Genomic DNA, 21,285 nt, shown 5'->3' with positions numbered 1-21,285 from the left:
AGTAACCTATCATGAATCTACCGTTTCGATCTATCTACATCAGTGGTGTGGTTCTCCACCTTTTTTTCTCCAGCGTCCTCTTTCAAACATTGCCCGAGTCTGGCGTCCCCCTATTTCAAGGACTGCATTAAAAACAATGGGTGAATGGTTGAAGTCCGCTTTCGGGTTGGGACTTCACTATGAGACCACTCGACTGTTCAACGGTATAATTGTATGCGCTATTTTCGGGATCGAATCCGGGTTGTTATAACAACCACGGGGTAAGGCCAACGGGCTAATAGCATTTGGTTTGAAATCGATGTACACATCCCAATTTCTCCTCTGCGATTGGCAATACGGGGAAGTTGATTGTATGATTATTATTTCATTATGATTCGATGAAGAAATATTCTGACGATTTTATTTTGTAGCTCTCAAATATAAGTATATGTAGTTAATTATTTTGGCCAAAAAGCTTCAAGACATCTTTAATATGCAAAGGCATCACTCTCAAAAGTTGTACAGTAACCTACAGTGCCTTTTCGATTTCGACTTGCAGTGCGCTGCAGGATAAAATACTTAGTTCAAAACATTTTGTGGAAAATAGCACGAGCTATCGGTATAAGTATCAGTTTATTGTAATTTTCATCATTTCAAAACAGCACACAACTGCGACACAATGAAAAGATAGTAAAGTGTCGAAGCGACTTTAGACTAGCTAGCTTGACGGGAGTGTTATAGCTAGCTTGACGGGAGTGTTATAACGAGGAATTGGCAATCCAAAAGTAGCCTACGCCAAATTCAATTTACATGAATTAAAATAAAGCACTGCATTCATGGAAACATAGTCGGGGGATATTTCGCGATGAGCGCTACGAAAAGCGTTGTGATTTGACAGATTTCGTCGAATGTTAGTTTGCAATTCGGACTCAGGGATCTATGGAACTATTGTTCTAATATACAATCATATGTCTTTAGTACACCATCGACTGCGAGGCCATTTTTCTCCGGCCCCCCATGAGCCCTGCGCCCCATTTCGCCTCCTTTAAAATCCAAACCGCCCCGGGGGCGCTGATGACACGGTTAAAAACCACTGATCTACATCGTGAAAGTGGCGAGCAACAACAACAATTGGGTTATAATTTTCATCTGAACAAGTTACACACAATGTACAATGCGATAAGACACAATGCGATGCAACGAACAGATAGGAGGATGTCGAACGACACGCATCAGTAGCGATCTTTTACTCTAACATCCACTTTGGCCTAGAGTGCCCGATGTCACCGTTCTTTACGATGATGATCATTTTTGAAGCCGCAGTCCTTTTCCGCTAGTTCTTTCCCTTCCTTGTGAGTGCTTTCTTTCTTCGGGTCTTTTTGTCGCCCAGAGGAACCTTCGATGGGAATCGAGCGCGGTCCACCGGCTTAGTAGGCGCTTATCATTACCACTACGCTATCTCCGCCGCAGTACACTCTCATTCAGAAATAACGGTATATACTCGCTACACCCAACGTCTCACCCTCCTGCGTATTGAGTGCGGGAGTTTCAAAAACATCCTGTCACTAAATAGTAGCGAGCTCACATAGACTTAGAAGAAACACGCTGGTTATCCATTACAAATCAGTAAGCTACTTTTAGCGAACTACATCAACATTGACGATGCCAATAATGGTATGTAAACTGGACCGTAGTTGCACAGTAGCGTACACAATGGCCATTGACTAGGGTTGCATTTAAAATAAATGGTGTTTTAAAACGCTTTGTGTCCGTGCCTCACTGTGCCGATTCATTTTCGTAAGTTATATTATATTCTCTAATCTTAACTGGGACAATCACACGATAAAATAATCCTATAAGATCAATATGTTAAGTCGCTTTGCCAACAATTTCGACGAGGACTTGCCAGGGAATATAAGCTTACGCCTTAACGGTCTAGGTAAGACCGGACAATATATTCGGCGTCCTAGAATTGCTACGTTGATATTGAGGAGAATGTTATATTAATATATGTTATTGTTATTGTTATTGTTAAATTGTAATATATGAAAAAGGTTCACAGTGCAGAACCTACAAAGGTACGTTTGTGAACGTGAAAATTTATGAGATTCACTCACAGAACGCGAACGTGAACCTCACGTTCACACCATCCCTAGTTTCTAGATACGACTTGCATCCAGAGTTCTAAGAACTTGTTGACGACTTTTATCAACCTCAGATGTCTGATTGACTTCAACAGCTACTGTTAATAAATTCATTTAATACTGGTATGCTCTCTATAATTAAAACTTGAAGTGTAGGCTACATTAAATACGATTTGTTCCTTCTATAGGTGGAAAAATACGCGATTAATTTATATATTCCGTAATCCAGCCCGACAAGTAGTTCATTTTGCAATATCCGGCCCACCTACCGGAGAGTTTGCCCGTCTCTGCTGTTACAAAGTGGCCTGCGGACAAGGTGTTCGATATCAACGCTATAAACTATAAACATATCGATAAGTGTTCGTACGTTTTTACGTTTATGCAGGGATTGCAGGGTTGCCATCGACATGGACCCAAGAATAAGGACAGTTGAAATATTAGATTACCATTAAAAGGCGTTTCCGTACATGCTTTGTATTTATACGAGCCGTGGCATATCACATTCCATACTTTTTTCCAGAAACAATCTACTCCAGCAACTCCTTGTCATTAGAAAGTGCTTCATGGATCTCACGACAGCTCAAGACTTGGATTTGAATGTCATTTCTATAAGTAGGGAAGATGTGGTACCGATGGATCACTGGGACCGAAAATACTTTGAAAATTCTCTATGATGATTCCATGATTACACTCGGCGCACTTTTCTACAATTGCATGCTGGCAAAATCTTTCCTCGCATACAAAAAATTTCGAAGTGCGCGCGCTATGGGGTCTCTGAGAGATGTTTTTTGTTTTGTGGGGTGTAAACTAAATTTCGATCGACACATACATTTTTCTTTGTAACCTTCAACACGAACAAACCAGCAATCATTTTTTATGTGAAGTGTAGGGCTTGTATCAGGCTATATAATGACACCTATTATTTTTTCCAATACCTTCCTTGAGTGGAATGTTTTTCGATTCATTTATAAAATTCGTAGGGTGGGGACCGATGATATACAATAACCAAATCAAGCAAAATAATCAAGCATATTAATCATCCAACAACTGAAACATGCCTACGTACAGAAACTCTTCATGTAATAATTGCATATGATGTTTTATCGCTATAACGAGGTATTTGGATGTCACACCGTCGATTTACGGGCTATATGTATGTACCCTCAAATTTATAAGTTCGAGCCTAAATCGAAACGTGATTTTATGGCAACATTTGAGTTATTATTTATTCTTTATGACGGTTGCGACCAAACATTCTTCTTGGGCTTACTGTAGCTTAGATTAAAATACTGATCAAGAAATCTGAGTTTTTGAGAGTATGTCTCATAGGTCCCCGGGTCGTGTGCCATTGGACCCACCGGGTGGGGACCGACGACACGTTCGAGCAACAAATTTTGAACGTCCATAAATATGTTTTGGAAATACGGATATTCATGTATATGTGCGCGATAGGTAGAGCTTGTATCAAAGTGCTGAGCCAGCAAAAGATCTGCTGTTTTCGGCTGAACATTTCGGGGCCAGCGATCATTTTCCAATTTTTGATCCGTCGGTACCAAATCTCCCCTATGTTCTTTTCCTTGGTCCACTGCACCAAAACAAGAGCTAAGACTTCCACACGCGCATTGCTGACAGGAAGGGAGAAAATTATGCTCACTGGCTTGTAGAGCAGTGGAAAAGAGTCGTTTCCGGTAAAGATCTCGACCCTCCTACCAGTTTGAATTTTGAAGTGGCTACCAATTTTCAATACGACTGTTTCTATGTCAAGTGTGAGGCGCTCTGATATTTTTCCGCTGTGTTATGCAAAATATAAGCGGGTCAGCCGACTGGGATGAGATGCAACACAAAATTCACTTGAGCATTGTTGGCAGAAAAGAATGACAGCTGCTTCATGTCTAGGCCATTCTCTTGAATAGATGAGAAAATAAAGTATACGTGATCTGAGCCGAGGTCTCGCCTGGCAGATCGCACTCGAACTTTGGCGTTGAAGAATCTGATGACTAGAGGAAATAGCTTCACCTCGTTGTGATTAGAGGTGGCAATTGAGATGAAAAAAACTACAGCAAAGGGAGCAAAGAAACATGCCAACTTATATCGCCGTTAGTGCGACTGTTTTGTCGGCTCATCTAAACCAGTGGTTACCAAAGAGGGCGATAAGCCCCCCAGGGGGCGATTTGGCGGTCTAGGGGGGCGAAAATAACGAAGGGGGCGATAGGGGCGAAAACGAACGAAGGGGGCGATATGGGGGCGATGGCGCGTTAAAACGGACATAGTGAGTTAGCACCGTAACTGCCGCACCCCAAACCCCCCAATTAGGGGGAGGGGCGAACTCGAAGGGAGCCCAAAATTATTTCGTGAATTAACATAAATTCTATAGCTTTTTTAAAAAATTCATTCAACTTTTTCAAAAAATTTTCGCGCTGCGCGCTATTTAGCATTAGCGTGGATCTTGATTTTGGGGTACCCTTCCCCCAACAAAAATACGCATGATTTATGGAAATGTAGACTTCACCGTCGGCCATTACTGCGCCACGACGCACCAAGACATATGAAGTTATAGGCCATGTGACATACGACTCCGAAAAGTATGCCAGAAACGATCAGCAGCGAGAAGACCTTGGCCGAAAAGGAATGTCCTTGTGCTGACCGAAAACTTCGATATATATAGGCTACTTATATAATTAATTGTCGATAGGCGCCATGCCATCCCGTAGAGAAAAATTGTTTGCCAGTTAAGAAATACCAATTTCAAATCATGTGCATCTTTTAGTTTGGTACCTTTTGGCGATTTCCATATATTTTGGCATAGCAGATATGGGAGGCCACGAAAAAGCATCTTGCAACGAAGTCAATATAACAACGGGTCCACCCGAAGATGTTTAATTATTATTTAGGGGTCCTACGTTTTCCAACACACCACACTGAGCTCTACCGGTAAATCTGATTACGTGAGCAGAGAGATGATAAAAAATTGATAGCAATATATATATGCAATTCTCGACCCTATTGACCGATTCAAACATGAATTTTATAAATTCGTCGCGTTTAGGCGAAATACGGTGACTCACCAAACAGTACATGAAATAGGGTATAGCTGATGTGTAGCGACAAAAATTCAGTGGCTGAGGAGAGTCTGGGTTTTGGTTTATCACCCTATGGGGGCCAAGACCAACGTTTGGGTGGGGGGCTGACGAAGCGGTGTTACAGTCCTGATTGGAGTCCAGTTAGTAAACTTGCCGGTAATTTCAGTTTGTATACCAATTTTTGGGTTCCCAATATTTGGGGGGCGATGATCTGTGTGGAGCTTCAAACAAAAGGGGGCGATGAGTCGAGAAAGGTTGAGAACCACTGATCTAAACCGTATTCAACCGGAAAATCATCGTATCTTCGCCAATTCCATTGTTCGCATATAAAGGTGTTGTGACTTGCTTGAATAAAATCCTATATGATCAGTTAATTATACTTGATAATAAAGTATAGGCCAGGGGTGGGCAATTATTTTCCTCCGCGGGCCAAATTAGAAGTAGAAAATACTTTGGTGGGCCGAGTGAAATATTTTAGCTATATAGTCCAGTGTATTTTAATTTTATTTCTAAATTACACTGTTCATAAATTCTGCTAAGTGACTATGTGTTAATGTTAGGTAATGAGAAAATGACGGTTAATTAACAAATATCTATTTGCCGTCATGGTTCAAAGCAATGTTGAACATGATGCATTTTCAACTCTTCAAATATCAAATATGCCGGACCTGGTGTGTGGAACAGTATCCCGCCGGCCATCCGACAGTCGACGAGCATGTCCACATTCAAGTCGAAATACAAGCAATTACTACTATAAGTAAATACAGTCCATCCTCAAGATTACCGGACCACGGCTGACCTATCGATCTCGCTTCCCATGACATGCCGCCCTATTTATTATCGCTTTCTTTTTCTATACTATCTTCTTTACTTTCATTCAGTGTGCATGCCTCCTCTTTACATCGCCTAGGCCAAGGTGGGTGTCAGATTCCATAGACTACTCCTTGTCGCTTCGACATCTTCCTGTCTTTTCATTGTATCTCATTTTTTGTGGTGTATTGAACTGATAAAATTGCTAATAAACCAATGATGATGATGATGATGATGAACTCCTATCCACGTTCTTCGTTAAGACGCTAAAACAGTGGTTCTCAAAGGACGCGCCTCCCTTCGTGATGGTGAAAATTTTCGCGCGCCCTTATCATGATATCACAAACTATTAAAATGTGCTGCCAGAATGCTAGCAATCCCAACAAATAGTTTGATAGCATGGAAGGTTATGGGGGGTTATGGCTGTTGCTGAGATATTTCTGAAATATCAAATTCGGACAATACACAGAGCAATAAGTATAAGCGGGGAAGGGTAAATCGCGCGAAGCGGAAAAAAATCAATAAATTTCGGCTTCGAGCCTCTTATTATGCTTTCACGCCACAAATAGTTTGATGGCATGGAAGATTATGGGTTATCGCTGTTGTTGTGAGAATTCGGAAATATCAAAGTAGGACAATACACAGAGCAATAACTACAAGCGGGGGAGGGTAAATCGCGCGGAGCGCGAAAAAATCAATCAACTTCCGGTAAATTTTTCCCACTTCGTGATCGGTTGACTAAAAAAAAACATCACTAGGGCCATTTTTACATATGACTTTATATGACTTTATGCAAAAATCGTGTATTTTTACATGTAACCAACGTCCCTCATGGAACTGACGAGTAAAACATGAACAACATAACAGTAATACACGCCCATTTTTATTTTAGACCACTTTTGTAGAACAGGTTCATGTATAGTGTGGAATGTTGGAGTCTTTAAAGTTACTATTTGGACGTGAAAATGACTTTAGTAAGGAAAATGAGCGCTCCACAGACGCAGATGTTTGTTGACACTTCTGCAGTTTTGCATACAGCGCTGGTGAAATGTCTTGTCTTTGTAGCTCCATAATTTGTTTCACGTCGTTTTTGTTCAATCGCTTCTTAATGTAATTTTTGAGCTCAAGCGGATCTTTTCCGAAATCAAGGGCATTTAGATCAGCATGAGCCTCTTTGATAGTGTACGTACAACTCCATTTTCAGTATCAAGTTTGAAATATTGTTGCAGTGGAGGCATATTTCTGATGACTCGTCAACTTTGGATCGTTCCCTGAATCTTTGACGCTCTTTACAATAACTCCTTCAGCTTCCCATGCGTTGACTATTTCTTTCACTTGTGGAAGTCTCTGAACTTCAAATTACGTCCCACTTCAGTGCACATAAGTAAAACAGATCGTGTAGCAACCAGTGTTGGGATGACTCGAGTCATGACTTGACTCGAGTCAGACTCGAGTCAACTTTTTCGTATGACTTGACTTGACTCGAGTCACTTTGCCAAAATGACTTGACTTGACTTGACTCGGCGCTTCAAAAATGTGGATTGACTCGTGACTCGGAGCAAAATTCACGAGTCAATTTCAAGTCATCAAGTTAACTGGATCGATCAAGTATCTGTGTCTTGTGTATGTTCGGATTGTTTGCGATACGCCGATGTCACTTGTTGGAATAACCACTCATTCACTGATTGTACGTTTCACTGATCCTCCGTTGTTACATCACAAATAAATTGACCGCAAGCGAAATTATCACAGGTTACGTTGTAGTAATAGTAGATTAATCTAATTCTAATAGCAACGCATCTCTAATTCTTAGACGGCTCACCTTTACCAACTTTATTGCGTGATTTAAATCGAACGAATATAGTTTATGCGTTTATAAGCTTACGGATGTGTAGATGGATGGGTAGTGTATTGTACGATATCCATTTGTTTCAACTTCCCGAGGCTTCGAATTCGATCTTCAATTTTGGATGATAATAACAGACTGAAGCATGGAGCTATACAGATACTCACGTATTTTATTACCAGTTCTACATATGCATGAGTGACACAACACCTTTTGACATGTATACAGCTTCAAATTTGTTATTTCATTCCGGATAAATAGCCAATTAATATGTACTTCACGCAGCGAGCAAAATGTAAAGACTTTGAATCATCACTCATGCTTCGAAAATTCAAATTGACTTGAATTGTGACTTGAATTGTGACTTGACTCGTGACTTGACTTGACTCGACTCGACTTGACTCGAGTCACCTCCAAAAAACGAGTGACTTGACTTGACTCGAGTCACCTTCAAAAATCGATTGACTTGACTTGACTCGAGTCAAAATGTGCAATGACTCGAGATGACTCGTGACTCGAAGGTAGTGACGTGATCCCAACACTGGTAGCAACACAATGCAATGTGTGACCTCATAGGTCTGCGACTGTAATGTTATGTAGGCTAACCTTACAGTTTGCCTTCGTTCAATCAGAAATTGCCTTACTTTCTTAGTGCGTAATTGCTTCAATTGACACATTTTATTTAAAGTATACAAAAATATGACTTTAAAACTCAAATATGACCTAACCAGGAAAATATGACTTTATATGACTTTATAACTTTCTTAATATACCCCATATGGATGCCATTTTTGCGTTAAAATTGATTACACGACTTACTGATGCATAGAAAAAAATATGACTTTAATGACTTTAAACGGCCCGTGTCATCACTTTCGCTCACAGCTCAAAATAACGTTTTTCTTCCCACATTGTCAGGTGGATGACTAAAAAAAAGGTCATCACTTTCGCTCACAGCTCAAAATAACGTTTCTCGTCTCTCCACATTGCCAGGTGTATGACTAAAAAAAAAGGTCTTTTTTTCGCTCAGAGCTAAAGTCACCGCTTTTCCCTCCGAAATACCCGCCGTAGCGTCACTTCTCGGCTAATTTGCGGCATATCGCTCGCAATTTGATCTAAATCTGACCTAAATTTTCAAAAAAGAGGACAAAATCTCAAAAAAGAGGACAAAAGGGCGTCCTCCGAGGACACTTTCAAAAAAGTAAAAAAAGAGGACAAATCCTCTTAAAAGAGGACGTATGGTAAGCCTACGTTATATGTTCTCGCCGAATCATTTGAGAATTGAGAAGTCGATCAGTATTTAAGTTTTTGGAATCAGTGCAACAGTTACCTTTAGTTTACATAGTTTATTATTAGGGCAAGTTTTTGTTGCACTAAAAACCTGATAAAGTTGCATTCATTTTTTAAATTTTAACAAAAGTTGCAGAAGTTGCATTTTGACCACGTTTTGCTCGGTTGGCTAAAAAAATGTCAATCTTCGGGCTCAGCTCCCGAAATACCGGTAAAGGCGTTACTTCGGTGCTGATTTACGGTGTTTCAGTCGAATTTGGCCGTGTATCTCACCAAAATCGAAAATACTTTCATGAAAAATAGAGAAAGTTACAAAATGTTGCAAAAAGTAACACTATAAGAAGTTATTCATACAGCTTAAAACAGCATGCTAGATATCTTACGAGTATTTAGGAAGCTGCCGGAAGCTGTAAAAAAAGTTAATATAAATTCCAAGTGATTTACGACGAATTGCGGTATCAATGGCGAAGTTTGGCCCATCTGTGCCTTACGTATCGCATCGGGCTGCATTTTCGAATAATAAATATGCAAGTCGCCTAATTTTGGGAGAAAAATGTTCAAAATTCAGTCATTCATTAACACCGATAGAAAATACGAATTGTAATTGAAATTTTCACAATTTTCGTTCACTCATGCTGGCGACAGGTGACGAACTGCCTCGCTTGCCTCCCCTGACCCGGTGTCACTGATGTATCACACCTTACATTGGGTATATACTGCTGTAGTGATCATGTTTGGGTCCACTTACGTTTATATAGCTCAGTGACTTACGCATGTAGTCATGGGTTGTCGCATTTAAAAGGAGCATCACGACGAAGCTATACGTTCTCGTAAGTCAAATTTCGCATGCTCGAATACGTTTACCAGCATGATTAGTATTAGTACGAGTTCTTACAGAGAAAATGAGGCGCACATCACGAATCCCATGTGCTACCATGACGTCACGGATTTTAAATTGTGACGTAACAGTTTATTGACATATATGGCTCTTTCGGAGTTAAAATGAAAAAAAATGGGTCAATATGGCTGTTCGGACGAAAAAGGTTCCCAACCACTACTGTAGCCTATGCCCATTACGTATTGCATCTTTTGACACAGCTTGTTTCTCTTACACCCAACGCAGTTTAGTAACATGTTCCTAACTTTCTGTAATCTTAGCTGCTGTACGGTATGATGAAATCTTTCACGTCTGTATCCTGAACAGTTGGAGATTGAAATTGTATTGTTGCAAAATAACCTTCATCTCAAAGCCCTCCAGGCTAGGCTACCGAAAACTTTTGGTACCATGTTTACACGGAAAAGCACAGTGGTGTATGCGCTGCAACTATGCAGGCATGTTTGTTTTAACTTATCATTGTGAATCAGGCTTTTCGGACATTAACTTCAAAAACAAACACAGAACACGCATCACTGATTCACATATGGAACACTAACTCACAGTTGCAGTGTCAAGTACATACCAGAGCACAGCGCACTTAGTTGATAGCATGCAATGCCAGGCTTCCTGATACTGAATGATATAGAAACAGAAGACATGATGACCATGTCCAATCTAAAGTGTTAAAAAAATTGAGATGAGTGTTGCGGTATAATTTATGCGAACATGATGCGAAGTAATTCATGATTTCTTAAAAAAAACCTTAGTGGCTAGCTGTATAGTTTAAAAGAGATGTTTTGATTTTACAAGACTCTCTTCTTAAAAGTGTTACCGCAATGTGATTCCTGCCCAGTGTTATAAATACCAAAGCGGGAATTCAGTCTGGTACGGGTAAACGGCGGGAGTGAATGGTAGCCCGTTGCTTCAATCAGTACTAATGAAGTAGCTCTTGGTTGCAAAAAGGTCGGTGACCCCTGCTCTATATTTGCTGAGGTACTTGATCTAGCTTTCTAGCAACAAACCCTCGCCCTAGTTTCCCCAGCTTGCTGTAAAAATATTTCACCACGAGGCTTAATATAATCATAACGGAGTCCAGCGCTGCGAGGTGAGCTTACCGAGGCTCGCGCATTGAATCTGCTGATTGAGTCAGGGAATAGTTACCGGAAAGATTTGGATATTCGGAACATGATTCATCTCCACGCCTGCAAGCGGGACTTAGCTTCGTGATCTGTACACCGCTTTAACTGAAAGCAATGAAGGCAGAGGCATAACAGATAACGCACGCGTCAATTCTGATTTCAAAATACTCTCACACAACTTGCTCAGTGGCGGCATTGCTCTGTGCTCTTGCGTAGTAACGATACCGTTTCAGCGGATGTCAATTCACGAAAGTGAAACCTGTCCGGTCAATATTCACGTCCGTCGTAGATACGTGCACTCCACCACGAGCGAACCATTCGATTCACTAACCTGTTTGGCGGAGCTACAAATTGCACAATCTCTGTCAGGACCAGCAGGGGATTGGCGCCATGGATATAATTTCGTTGTTCAAAGCGTACATGATTACTGTTATTTTTCTGCAAGATGCGTGCTGTTCCAGTGGTAAGTATTCATCTGGGAGTTACTACATTATATTAACAAAGTTATCGGTCAAATGAACTGTTGACAAGCTATGGAAAATAACTTATGCGTTCATGCCGAATTCGTGATAAGTTCCGTCACATGCATGCTTCGTGATTTGTAAACATTAATTCTAGTTATTATCAATGCCGCATTGAAGATATATCACAATGTGCGGAAATAACGATTGGCAGCAGAAATTGCAGGCAACTGCTCGTATGTTTTGCAGTCGAGCCCCACGTCTCGCATTATTTCACATTTCAAATTCCGAATCAAATTACACAAAGTAAATACAGTCCTGTATTTTACCAATGCGACGTATTGACCTATAGGCTACTCGTTCGCGACGAATGATTCTGCCAATTCAAAACTTCTAGATCGATCTTGCACAAGAACTTACATTAACGGTCGTTGGATTTCTGCAGGAGATTGTCAGGTAATATTGGATGTATTACTCTAAGCGTATATATTATATATAGCCTACACAGTTACACACACTAGCAGGTTCGTGTGCAAATTGAGCTCAAGAAATTAAGGATTTCAATTCTCTTATTGCATGATTTACAACGAACAGCATATTATACTGCTTTATGTTTGAGAGCGTCGCTATTTTATAACGTAAATTATAGTAGTAGACGCATTTTGAAGGATTCAATCTCGGTGAACGCATATCATAGCCTTGCGGTTAAATGTGCCGGTTAGTCAACAATAGGTAGCTCCATCATCGGGCGCATTTATTTCGTCACACATTGATTCTATTTCAGTATATTAAGTGCAATATAATCGAAACATTTGAACAGATTCTTGGAGATACAGAACTTCAATATACAATTGAATAATATATTCATATATGAATCAATCCGAATATTTTAGGATGACTTTCGTCTGCGGTAGGTAATCGTAATATGTATATCAGTACGACAAGATTGATGACATACAATGTTCTTTCCAATTTTCTACTACTTGCTGACGATCACCCCTGTCGAGTGTCAGCCGAAAATATTCGGTTTTATTTCATATGAATATATCAATTGTATTATCGAAACAAAAAATTGTAGCTTATGAGTTTTTTGGGAGTCTCAGCAATAAAATCGACATATTCATTCAAAGAAACTTTTGGAGGTATAGGATGAAGAACGTCTAAGTACAATTGCATAATATATTCATAATTTAAAAAAACCGACTCTTTGCGGCGGATCGGGCGCGATGCGCGTGTCCTACTAAATCTCGTGACATTCTGTTTTATGCGATCCTGAAAACGCTGTATCATTCTTCCTACGTATAGTCAAATCGCAGTCGCGCTTATATTCATAGACTATATTACGTTGCTGAATGCACCTACTGATACAGAAAGCAATTGTTTTCTAATCGGGTGAAAATAGGACCAATCCATGGTGAGATGGAAAAGATATAGACGTCTTTTTGGGTGTTCGTTCTGTATGCTTTGCTGCGTTTTTTGCGTTTGATTGCGTAAATTCCTCTCGATAGAGCGGTAACCGCTATCAAGGCTGGTCCTTTTAAGCTGCGCACTGCTGACATAGCCACGCACAGAAAACCTGCGCCATGCACAAGAAAGACAAATCAACCCGTAGTGTGAAAAGAATGATGAATATGAGATTCGCGGAACGTGTTGATGCTTAGCAGATCAATCTGACGACCCTTCCAGATGTACAAATGTGCATCACTATAGCTAATGAGTAGGGCGATTTTTTGACAGGTCAAAATTTGTCAAAATTTTGTCATAATTGTAGCGTTTGGCCAAAATTTGTCAAAATTGTTTACAAAGTCAATTTTTCTTTTGACCTCTGGATTTCGTTTGTATCGTAGATTTTGCGCGGTTGGTGACCCTTTTTTGATATTTTACAGCTTGTAGCCTACTTTATAAGCCTACTGTTATAAAACGCCTATCGTCTGCTCATTGTGAGTCATAAACGGTCAAATGAAACAAATAGGTCGACATGGTTTTATGGTCAACGTACCGCAATATCCTGACTGAAGCAAGACTGCTTAGGCATTGTATGGTTCTCATATCAAGAAGCGCGAGCTGAAAAATTGTGATGTAGACCAGTGGTTCTCAACCGCCGGTCCGCGGACCGGTGCCGGTCCGCGACGACATTCCTGCCGGTCCGCGAGGAATATTACAATTTTATACTTTAATTTCAAGATGCAATGTTGAAGGCTTGTCCTTTGATAAAATAAATAAAACATCTAATTTTAAACTGATTCAAAACTTCGTGAGGTACATAAGGGCTATAGAAACATGTTCGATTTTACTTAAAGTACAAGACGTTTCATTTGACGACATGCGAGCGACAAATACAGAACAGATACGAGCTCACTCATCGCTAAGCAGCGCAGTTTGATCATTGGTTTTCGATTCATTTATTTTGTGCAGGACCGTAACTGGGGAACCCCAAACCGCCCAATTGGAGAGGGGCCGAGCTTGAAAAGGGCCCAAAATTATTTCGCAAATGAATAGAAATCATAGCGTTTTATTTGAAACTTTTTCCAACATTTTTCAATTTCTTTTCGGGCTTTGCACGATTTAGTGTCCCTAAATGTCTTGCTTATTAGGTGCCCTTCTCCGAGAAATAGGCATGATTTATAGGCAGTTCGGCGTCAGCCATTGCCGCACCACGACGTATCCACACATAATGAAGTTTAGGTTAACATATGGTACTCCGAAATTTGGGCCTAAAATTCGACCGCGAGAAAAGCGCTTCAGTCGTGAATGATCGAAAATTGTCGCCATTGTCGCGATAAGCTACGTAAACTCGAGAGTAGAATGGATGTGATCACAAGTACAGGTAAAAACATCCACCCAAGTGTAGGGTCTTGGGGCGAAGCCCCCGGAAGTTTGGCTTATCGCCCTGTGGGGGCCTCAAGATCAGCGTTTTTGCGGGTGGACTGACGAAGTGCTTTTTCGACCCGAATTTGCGGATGGCCGGTATAGCTGCTATGTGTTTTCTTGCGGCACGCACTGTATTCGCAGTTGCCGGAGTAGCCTGCGTCTGGTGGCAGTGGGCAATGAGCAAGGTAGCACGACAAGGTGCTTGGTTCGACTCCGATACGCTTCTTCTCTTGATATTGTCGGTCTGTATTGAGTTGGCGTGGCCGTTTAAACCCACGGCCTTTGGCGCGAAAGACTGTAAACGACTCTCAGCGGTAGCACGTTTATTTGGACAAGGCAATTTTACCTCGACTTGGCAGACTCACTACCATAAAATCACATGGATGCCATCATGAATATTATTAAATACGATCAAAACCCTCCAAATGTCACTCTCTAGCATCATATAATTGCCAAAAACGGATGATTACTTTACATTTTGGCTTCATTTCAATTTTGACAGTTCACCGGTCCGCCAGACATTTTTTGAAATTTTACCGGTCCGCGAGGCGAAAAAGGTTGAGAACCACTGATGTAGACAACATTGTCAAAATGAAGCAACATGGTGTCACCAGCAGTGTACGCACAACGTCAGTGTTGTCAGCCAACAACTGCTGCGGTTGAACTTTGTTTCTCCATTCTTGGCAAGCTACTCAGTATACGGACAGACAATTTCTACCCGAGAATGTAGGAAAGTATTTTTCGTTGTACTGCAACAAATTTTAGTCATTTCTGCCAGAATATGTGATGTAAATCCTGGAAGTCTTCATAGGGCCAGATTTCGTTAAAATGCTTGTTTTTTCATGTAAAAATTTGTCAGTTTTGGAGCTAGCTAAAAACGTTTTTTTTTCATGCGAAAGTACTTCGTAAGGACCGACAGTTCCACCCAGAAATGAAGATAAATAGTGCAATTTAAACATTATGTGCGAAAACACCTAATTTGCATACCTGAGGTCAAAATTCGGGTTTTTTGGTAAAAAAGTCAAAATTTAGATTTTTTAGATCAAAATCTTCCGTTTTTAGGTAAAAAAATCGCCCCACTAATCAGATATTAGAAATCAGCCGAAGCGACGCGATCTCGTTATTATTGACGTCGATTCCGACGCGAGTGCGCGGAGAAACACAATGTATTGTATACTCTTTCAATCAGACGACCAAATACACCTTATTCTTCTCTTTACATTAAATTGTATTTGCATCGATAAGCGTCGCATTCCCGTGTTTAAAATATTTCGTGAGCGATTTATGAAATAGTATTTTCAATTGAAGTGTGCGATTGGACTGCGTGCTATTGTGTATGCCTGCGTGCATCGCAATTCATCTCTGGACACTCCTTACTTTGCGAACGTTAATCACGAAATGCAGAAATTCGGTCGTTACAATCAGCTAACGATTACTGCGATGCTGCGAGCTAATCAATGTGATGGCAAAACCCCATCTGAAGAAAATGGCTGATGCTGATACCAAAATATTTTTGCCAAATTTATCTTCAATTTGTGACCGCATTAGATTCGTCGCTCAAAATGTGATTATCTGATTTGTCACGTCATAAAAAGTACTGCATGCTGTAATTTTATTCTCGTGACTTAATGGATGGGCGCTCGTCTCGATCACAGTTGTATGAAGGACTGCGCAGGGAGATAGTGTGTTTGCGCAGGCTCATGAATGATAATCAGAGGGAACATTGGTCATCAAGAAAGATTTTGCGCATCACCGTCGTACTTAATGCATTGATGATATGAATTTGGAGCTTGTCAACATCAGCAAAATCCCTTTCTAATGATGGTACTATGAACAAGTCATCAACCGCTCTAACGAGAGGAAATTAACGCAATTCAACACAAAAATATAATTCGAAATTTCAAGCCGGTGACGTAATATTTGGTGATACGATTCTTGATAAACGATATTCTTTCAAATTCTTTACTAGTTGCTGAGGAATGTCAACCGAAAATTTATTTCAATATGAATATAATATTCATTTCCATATATATCCATCTGTTCCCCTATCGCGTTTGAAGTTCAAGCAATAATGTGTACTATAATTATATATTTATAGCTTCTCTAATGAGCATATAAGCAACTGTATTCGAACCTCTACTTCAATGGAGACTCCTTGGATTTTCAGAATCAACTTTCCATGGACGCTATTATGGACGATTTGAGAAACAAAGCTAAAAGAGAAGCTGTGTTGGCGAGATTCAAGCCTGATGGTATGGGATGAACCTCAGATGGTGGATTGTCAGAATAGTCTTTATGTTCGGTGTTTACGAGACACATAGTTAGTCGCAAGAGGATTAGGATTACCTATACACCATAATTTGTAGCGGTCTTCGCAATGAGTTACTGTATGACGCGGCACTGTGGAATGTGGATCAATGATCGAAGTCGATATTACAATTTATGTCACAAAGCACCAGCTGTAGGCCTGCCGACCAACTACGAACCCCAACTCTTGCAAATCTTGAGCACGCACGTCGCACACGCAGTCGGACAGGCAGATCTGATAAGGCGCTTTTTTAACATCAAAAACCAGTCAATTAGTAACAAGCGCAGCGCTGGACTGTGGACACGTGATCCGAGTCGAGTTATTGAAATGATTTGAGTCGGGAGGGTGAGAGTTGAAGTAAATTCACATCAAGAGTAATATTTGTTTCAACAAGAAAATTTAGTTTCAAAAGACTGCTTTCTTTATTCCCATGCACCGTTGGAGCGTCGACATCTGAATATTCCATATACCTCATGTTGCACAGGGCTACCAATTTTCATGAAACGGCATTTTTGTCGAGTAGCGATCAACACACTCTCACGATGTTCCAAAGCGAAAATATTTCGAATGTCAAGTAACCGGCAATATTTTTCTTGTAACTGCAAAACGGTGCATATCTGTTCTTTTCACGTCTTTATTACTGTTATGACGTCATATAAGGTGGCGCTCAAATACTCGACTCGGGATGGAATCACCAAGGTATTCCACTTTGCCCATTGTGCGAACCATACTAGTCTAATTCCCTCATTCTCTGGGTGGTGGGTATGTCGTCGCGGTAGAATCAAAGTTGCTTATGTCCAGTTTTTCAAATTTTGAGTTCGACTTTTTAAATTGATAAAAAATCAAGATTTTGTAAAATTTTCAATTTATAGGCTACCGCTGACATGAGCAACGAAATCGTTCTATACTCTACGTGTCAATTTGATTCCATCATTTCGATATAGAATTGACTGTCGTTCCTGTTCGCCTTCTTGCGTATGTTCCCTTTGCAGGATGGATAGAGGCTAGTAACAAACGCTGGTATAAGCTGTTTAAGACGCCAATGCCATACCTGGGCGCCCGGAGAACTTGTGCTAAAAACGGAACTCGCCTGGTGTCTGCAGGCATGAGAGACGCTGCTGTGCGCAGGTAATATGTAAGAATGATGGTGTAGTACAGAATGTTGATCACATTATCATATCTGGTTTGAAAAGTACGACACTCCACAACTTACCATAATTCTCACCAAGTTACCGTGCAGGTTGGCGGATCACATTTCCTATCAATCACCAGGAACGGAAATTACACACGCGTAATGATCGTGATACACCGCTAGGGGTGATTGAAGAAAAGCCGTCACTCGCTCTATAATCAAGGAGCAGTATAAATTATGTACCGATTTCGTAAAGCGTAACTAAATAACCTTATCATAAATTTGAATTTGCCAAATGAGTCTACTGTTACTGTAGGTTCCGGATAAAACGTATGCTTGTCACTGATATCACTTTTGCTTGATAGATACATCGTGATAGTGAATACACAATTACATATGCTTCTTTTCCCAAAACCTTTTCTAGTGTATTGTGTCGATGTTCACGGTCTCATAGAGGCATTGGGAATTGGGAATTGCGCCACTTTATTCATGCATCAAGCCTAAAAGCTCTTTTGCGCACAATACATATCAATGTATTTCTATCCCTACAGCTCGTACAACTGGCATCTAGGGGTCCTACGAGAATATGAAACTTATGATTTCAAATTTGGAAAATAGTACTCAAACTACTCATACGTGTAAAGTTTGCATTGATTTTGAAGTCATAAATATGCTACCGGGACAACGGTCTAGCTATGAGACTCTAGAGAACTATATGTGACTATTACTACTACTAGGTATCCTTGTTTTACGTGTGATTGGGACACTGGAAATCATTGAATTGAACGTATATGTGGCCGATGAGTGAGTATCTTACACCAGTCTTTAAAATGTTTTAGAGCCTGCTATCTTATCCACAGATCTAATGTTGTATTTCCACCATTATATATTAAACTGTATCTCATGAAAAAGTTTTTAAAAGCTTTTATCAAGGAGAGTGCATGTTCGAAATACATTCACGAAATGTTCCCTCACTTGAGTGCCGTTAAATTTAAGGAGGGTATATTTGTTGAACCTCAAATCAGAATACTGACCAAAGCTCGCCTATTTATTATTGGGAAGGCGGATTTGGAAAAAAATACATGACTCTGTTTCATTGAAGTTGCATCCAAATTTCTTGAAAATACCAAGGATCCTTATTATTTGGAGGATTTAGTCTAAAATAGTAAAACCTTAAATCCAATAAAGTAAGTTGAGAGCTTTGTAGGATGTGTTTTGCATCATATACGGATCTAAACGGGCAAAACCGCCCTAAATCCAACCATTTTTTAGTAAAATTTTCAATCGATTTTTTCGAAAAATTGTAAAGTGATGAGTGAATTCTGATGGCCAATTCGGAATCAGCATCGTCAAATTGTAGGTAAATTCAATTAATCGGTCTAAAAAAAAACAAAAAAAAAGTTGAAAAATGTCGACCAGTGCATTTAATAGTAATTCAAGCTGTACTTCAATCATCTCGCAAAATGCAAAGGCTCTAATCATGCCGTGAACGTCGAAAATCCGACATAACTTTCTGACTCATGACTTGACTCGAGTCCAAATGTGCAATGACCAGTATTGACTTATGACTGTAAGATCGCGACTTGATCCTAACAATGCTCGCTTCCACTTTCTACTTGAACATTGAAACAAACTAGTTACATTTTGCGTATTAGGCTTGATCACGTAGAAAGTGGCATTTGGATGGATTCGTATCAATTTCGCGCGTAAATTATTCATGACGACCGGTCGACGCAGTCGCTAAAGCGGTAACCAATTGTAATTTCGAAAATGACACCTATTTTACATTGCCAGCAGGTCATTCTTTGTTCGGGGCGAAGATGAGTCTAGCAACAACAGACCTTTCATGTTTTACTTGTACATAAAGTATTTTACATGTTATAAATTGTTACTTCTACGTTGTAATGAAGTAGAAGTATTCAACTTATAATTGAAGTAGTTTGCATAAGTTGAATTTACTTCTGTACTTGAAGTCAAACAATGACTACTTTGACCACATCTGGATATCAATAGCCTCGAGATACATATTCTATAGCAAACATTACATATTAATCACCTCTGCGCAAGGCACATAAGCTTTCCCAGTCTATTATTTTTACAAAGCTTTATCCCTGTAAATATTTGAATATTATCTGTTTCAGTGAAGTCGTCAGATTGTTTGGACATGACAACATTACGGATGTGTGGATCGGTCTAAACGACAGGAGAAATGAAGGATCGTGGGTCTGGGAGGATGGATCCACTGAGCCGACTGATAATTGGGCGAAAGGCCAACCTGACAATGAATCAAATAACGAAGATTGCGTTCAAATGAGAAGACACCTCAAATTCACTGATGTCAATTGCGGTAAACCTGTCCAGTTCCTGTGCGAGACTGATAGAATGTGATTGAATATTGAAATACGGCATGATGCTGTATTTGACCTCTGCTAACTTTTACGCCTACTCTGCCGTTTCGCTCCGTAAGCATTGCAGCAATTAACAGAGCACAAATGAGAAGACACTTGTTGTACGCATATGCATTCTGTTCCACATTACTACAACCAGCTTGGCAATGTACGTTGCATGCCATTCATATCGTCTCGAATAGGGCGGATTTTGTAACACCTACGTCCTACACATGTGCTTACGAGAACTACAATATTCCCTACTTCTCCGTGGATACTTGGATATAATTCAAAAGATTAGGAGAACAAATAGGTATATAATGTAGCGTGTTGTGTGTTATTGAATAAAGTAATATTGACCAATCAAATATTATCTTATTTTGTGGAAATTTCACTTCTATCGAGTTTACGGCAATTACTTCATCGGATAGAATTATCGAAATTGAGACTCGGAACTGGGGACCCCGGAATTTGGTTACACCCTGGCTGGTTAAGGTTAATAGTTAAGGCTTACAAGGTTTAGAGGCGAGGTTATTGGGCTAGGGTTAGCGGTAGGTTCAGGTCAGCTTGAGCTGAGACACGGATAAATATCGTGTTATATATTCCCGGGTTGGGGATTACGAGTTTGATTGCGAGCGAGGTTTCGTTGGGATGGTGAGTCAGGAGTCGGAACATTTTGTGCCACTCAGGACCGTAACAGCACCCCGTCAGGCCCCCACCAAAACGCTGGTACTGGGCCTCCATATATAGGGTATTCAGTCCAGCTTCTGAAGGCCTCGCCTCCCAAACCATCCTCACTTATGCGAATCATTTCATTATTACCTATGTCCCATTTCGAAATATGCGTTGACAAATACAAACAAACATATTCGGCATTGTATATTTACGACATCATTAAGGGCCCTGTTCGAACCATGGGCCCCTTCAACTGGGGGTTTGGGTGCGGCTGCTACGGTCGTGG

The 21,285-nt window shown here is 40.3% G+C and overlaps 1 protein-coding gene and 1 long non-coding RNA gene across 2 annotated transcripts; one reads left to right on the top strand and one right to left on the bottom strand.

The window, feature by feature from the left end:
* Positions 1–1,062: 1,062 nt before the first annotated feature.
* On the bottom strand, positions 1,063–11,137 carry LOC145438918 (uncharacterized). Its single transcript, XR_013915050.1, has 2 exons — positions 10,610–11,137; positions 1,063–7,365 (listed from the first exon to the last, which is right to left on the bottom strand). It is a non-coding gene; the product is annotated as an uncharacterized LOC145438918 (long non-coding RNA).
* On the top strand, positions 11,137–20,692 carry LOC145438915 (C-type lectin lectoxin-Lio3-like). The gene is made up of 5 exons (XM_080316308.1): positions 11,137–11,628; positions 12,024–12,082; positions 16,665–16,749; positions 17,798–17,933; positions 20,079–20,692. The coding sequence occupies exons 1-5, from the start codon at positions 11,556–11,558 to the stop codon at positions 20,323–20,325; spliced, it is 600 nt and encodes a 199-aa protein (XP_080172434.1). The 5' UTR covers positions 11,137–11,555; the 3' UTR covers positions 20,326–20,692.
* Positions 20,693–21,285: the final 593 nt, after the last annotated feature.

This window comes from Botryllus schlosseri, chromosome 5 (assembly GCF_051294905.1).
Source record: "Botryllus schlosseri isolate E-star chromosome 5, Bs_hap1, whole genome shotgun sequence".
Classification (NCBI taxonomy): domain Eukaryota; kingdom Metazoa; phylum Chordata; class Ascidiacea; order Stolidobranchia; family Styelidae; genus Botryllus; species Botryllus schlosseri.
This window is presented reverse-complemented; position numbering and strand designations above follow the sequence as displayed.

Coding starts and splice junctions, on each gene's coding strand:
- LOC145438915 (XM_080316308.1), top strand. CDS start 11,556: ATGGATATAATTTCGTTGTTCAAAGCGTACATGATTACTGTTATTTTT. Junction 11,629..12,023: donor AGATGCGTGCTGTTCCAGTG/GTAAGTATTCAT, acceptor CAAAACTTCTAG/ATCGATCTTGCACAAGAACT. Junction 16,750..17,797: donor GGCGAGATTCAAGCCTGATG/GTATGGGATGAA, acceptor TTCCCTTTGCAG/GATGGATAGAGGCTAGTAAC.